This window comes from Arachis ipaensis, chromosome B5 (assembly GCF_059453495.1).
Source record: "Arachis ipaensis isolate K30076 ecotype BB chromosome B5, ASM5945349v1, whole genome shotgun sequence".
NCBI lineage: Eukaryota > Viridiplantae > Streptophyta > Magnoliopsida > Fabales > Fabaceae > Arachis > Arachis ipaensis.
The window spans coordinates 103130302-103133822 of NC_142440.1; the positions used below are offsets into that span (position 1 = coordinate 103130302).

A 3521-nucleotide genomic window follows, 5' to 3' on the forward strand; every position below is an offset into this window, starting at 1 on the left:
GCCCAGAACCAGCCCACTAGAGCTTCTAACCAACTTTCGAATTCAAACGTCTCCCTTATTTTAGCCAAATAAGATAAGATAAGATAATTCAAACGTCTCCCTTATCTTAGCCAAATAAGATAAGATAAGATATTCACCATCACCTATAAATAGAGGACCCAGGTCCCTCCAAGTATTCATTCATTCCTCACACCTTATACCTCTCAGATCCATTCTGACTTGAGCGTCAGAGTGTCTTTGCAGGTACCTCCCCCCATTGCTCCAGTCAAGTGATCCGGCATCTGCCTCAACCCGCAAGTTCTCGATCCATCTCTCAACCCGTACCAGAGACATCTTGTACATTGGCGCCGTCTGTGGGAACTTTGTAGCGTTGTGGCGGCATGGCGGATAACCCAGAAGAGCAATCATCAAACTCAGATTTCTTGCGTGTAACTGAGAGCAAAAAGGAATAATGTTTCCTTAACTTGCATCACCTTTGTAGTGATAACACACCTTCGCCCTACTCCAACAGCGAAATCCCAAAGGAATAATGTTTCCTTAACTTGCATCACTTTTGCAGTGATAACACACATTCGCCTTACTCCAATGGCGAAATCCCAAAGGAACAATGTTTCTTCGACTTGCAATCACCTTCTTAGTGATAACACTCTTTATGCACCTTCGCCTTACTCCAACGGTGAAATTCTAATTCCTCTGAGCCCAAAGTCTCGCCTCCCTTTAGTGGGACACCTCCACCTCTTGGACCCTCTCATTTACCACTCCTTCATCCGTCTCTCCAAACGCCATGGCCCCATCTTCTCCCTCCATTTCGGCTCCATGCCCACCGTGGTTGCTTCTTCTTTTGAACTCTTCAAGCTCTTCCTCTAAACCCACGAGGTCACCTCCTTCAACACCAGGTTCCAAACCTCTGCCATCCGCCGCCTCACCTATGACAACTCTGTCGCCATGATCCCCTTCGGACCTTACTGAAAATTCGTAAGGAAGCTCATCATGAACGACCTCCTTAAACGCTACCACAGTGGCCAAGCTCAGACCTCTCAGGAGCCAAGAGATCAAGAAAGTTCTCAAGGTTCTTGAACAGATATGGGGGACAGCCAAATCGTGGCGGCATGACGGAGAACCTCGAGGAGCAATCCTCCACCCAACACCCCAACTCCCGAACTCCAAGATAACACTCCTCCCACCCACGGGAGGATAATAAGCGCGCACATTGCCAACCAACCCCAACCCAGCAACAACCAGGAGAGGACAACCGTTCTCCCACTGAAGCCGGGCCACCCGACGGCCTAGGAAAGAAGGCGGTCCAAACAATCCAAGAGCTGTGCCTCAGGGTGCAAGACCTCAAAGGCCGAGTTACACCCAAAGAAAAGCACAATACCGAAAACGGAAGTCACGCAACCTCCAAATCAAGATCTCGCCATGAAACCAGGCACGGCGGATTGCCAGAACGGCGACATGCCAAGAGATACAATTGCAGCATCTCACGTGACCACGGACACGACAGGATGCCTGAACGACGACACGGAAAAAGGTATGATCGCAGCGTCTCACGCAACCCGGCTCATCAACATGACACGGACGACGACCGACGACATCGAGAGGCCAAACGCACAAGAAATGACCACGTGATAATGGGAGCCACTCCCTTCACTGAAAGAATCCTGAAAGCAAAACTCCCTAAAGGATTCGAAAAACCTACGGATATGAAGTACGACGGAACCAAGGACCCCCAGGAGCACCTAACGGCCTTCAAGGCCAGGATGAACCTGGAAGGGGCCGCTGACGCGGTCCGAGGTAGGGCCTTCCCGGTAACCCTAGTCGGGCCAGCGATTAAATGGTTCAACGCCCTCCCCAACGGATCCATAACTGGCTTCCACGATATCTCATGAAAGTTCATGGCCCAATTCACCACCAGAATCACCAAAGCTAAACACCCCATCAGCTTATTGCGAGTCACCTAGAGACAAGACGAGTCCACGAGAAAATACCTCGATCGGCTTCAACGATGAATGTTTAACGGTCGACGGACTCACGGACTCAGTCGCAAGCCTTTGCCTAACTAACGGGATCATGAATGAAGACTTTTGGAAATACCTAACTACCAGACCAGTGTGGACCATGCACGAGATCCAGAGCGCTGCAAAGGAGTACATAAACGACAAGGAAGTAAGCCAAGTCGTAGCTGCCAATAAACGGCAGCACGGCAGCACACGACACGGCAGCACGGCACCTCGACATAACCCCCCACCAAGAGAAAACCATAAAGAACATCCCAAACCAGCAAACGTAAACCAACCCCCCAGAATCGGAAAATTCTCTAACTACACACCTCTGACGGCCCATATCACCGAGATATACCACCAAATAGCCGATCGAGGTATTCTCCCGAGGGCCCGACAACTCAAGGAAAGAACGGGCGGCAACAAGACCTTGTACTGCGACTACCACCGAGGATGCGGACTCAGGACACAAGATTGTTTCGACCTAAAAGACGCCCTCGAGCAAGCCATACGAGACGGCAAACTCCCCGAGTTTGCCAAAATCATCAGGGAACCAAGACGTGCAGAAAAAGACAGATCACCAGAAAAAGAAGGACGTAACCCGATGACACAGAGACAAACCTCTAGGGAAAGCCCTGAAACAGATCCGACCATTATCGTGAACGTTATCACAAGGAAAGACACCCCAGGGAAATCAAAATCAGCACTAAAGAAGGATCTCAAGATCCTGGCAGTCAGAGACCAAACCCCAATTGCCACCACCAATAGAGCGATAACATTCTCCCCCGAGGATTGCCAGCACGGCACCTCGGCAGAAGACGCCCCCTTCGTCATCTCGGCAAAGATTGGAACGGGACTAGTAAGAAGAATACTGGTGGATACAGGAGCAAACTCTAACATCCTCTTCAGAGGAGCCTTCGACAAACTCGGACTCCGCAACGACAATCTACAGACACACCGCAACGGAGTCACGGGACTCGGAGACAACTTCCTCAAACCAGACGGTTCCATCGTCCTTCCCCTCATGATAGGAACGGGAAACCAAAGGAAGACAATCCTATCCAAGTTCGTGGTTCTCAAAGACTCCACCGCCTACAACAGCATCCTCAGAAGAAAAACAATTAACGACCTCTCCGCCGTCATCTTCACCAAATACCTTCTCATGAAGTTCACATCAGAGGATGGCTCCATCGGAACTATCACGGAGACCGGGAGATCGCAGTAGAATGTGACAACACCAGGTTAGCCCTGCGAAAGAAATCTCGGAACGCGGCCGGCATATTCTTAGCCAACCTAGACGCCTGACAAGATGGGCAACCTAGGCCGGAACCAGAAGGGGACATGGAGAAAATTGCAAATAGGGCAAACCAAAGAAGAATATACTTTCATCAACAAGAACTTCCTATACGACCTTAAAGAGGATCTCTCACGCCTCCTAAGACAAAGCAGAGACTTGTTTGCATTCACACCTGCCGATATGTCGGGAATAGACCCCGATCTAATGTCTCACCGACTAGTCGT

General features: G+C 50.1%; 1 protein-coding gene and 1 pseudogene across 1 annotated transcript; both read left to right on the forward strand.

The window, feature by feature from the left end:
* Nucleotides 1-607: 607 nt before the first annotated feature.
* LOC148565207 (2-hydroxyisoflavanone synthase pseudogene) lies at nucleotides 608-1198 on the forward strand (annotated as a pseudogene).
* Nucleotides 1199-2070: 872 nt separating this feature from the next.
* Nucleotides 2071-3225, forward strand: LOC148565208 (uncharacterized). Its single transcript, XM_088487127.1, has one exon. It carries the CDS (start codon nucleotides 2071-2073, stop codon nucleotides 3223-3225), a length of 1155 nt encoding a protein of 384 aa, XP_088343253.1.
* Nucleotides 3226-3521: the final 296 nt, after the last annotated feature.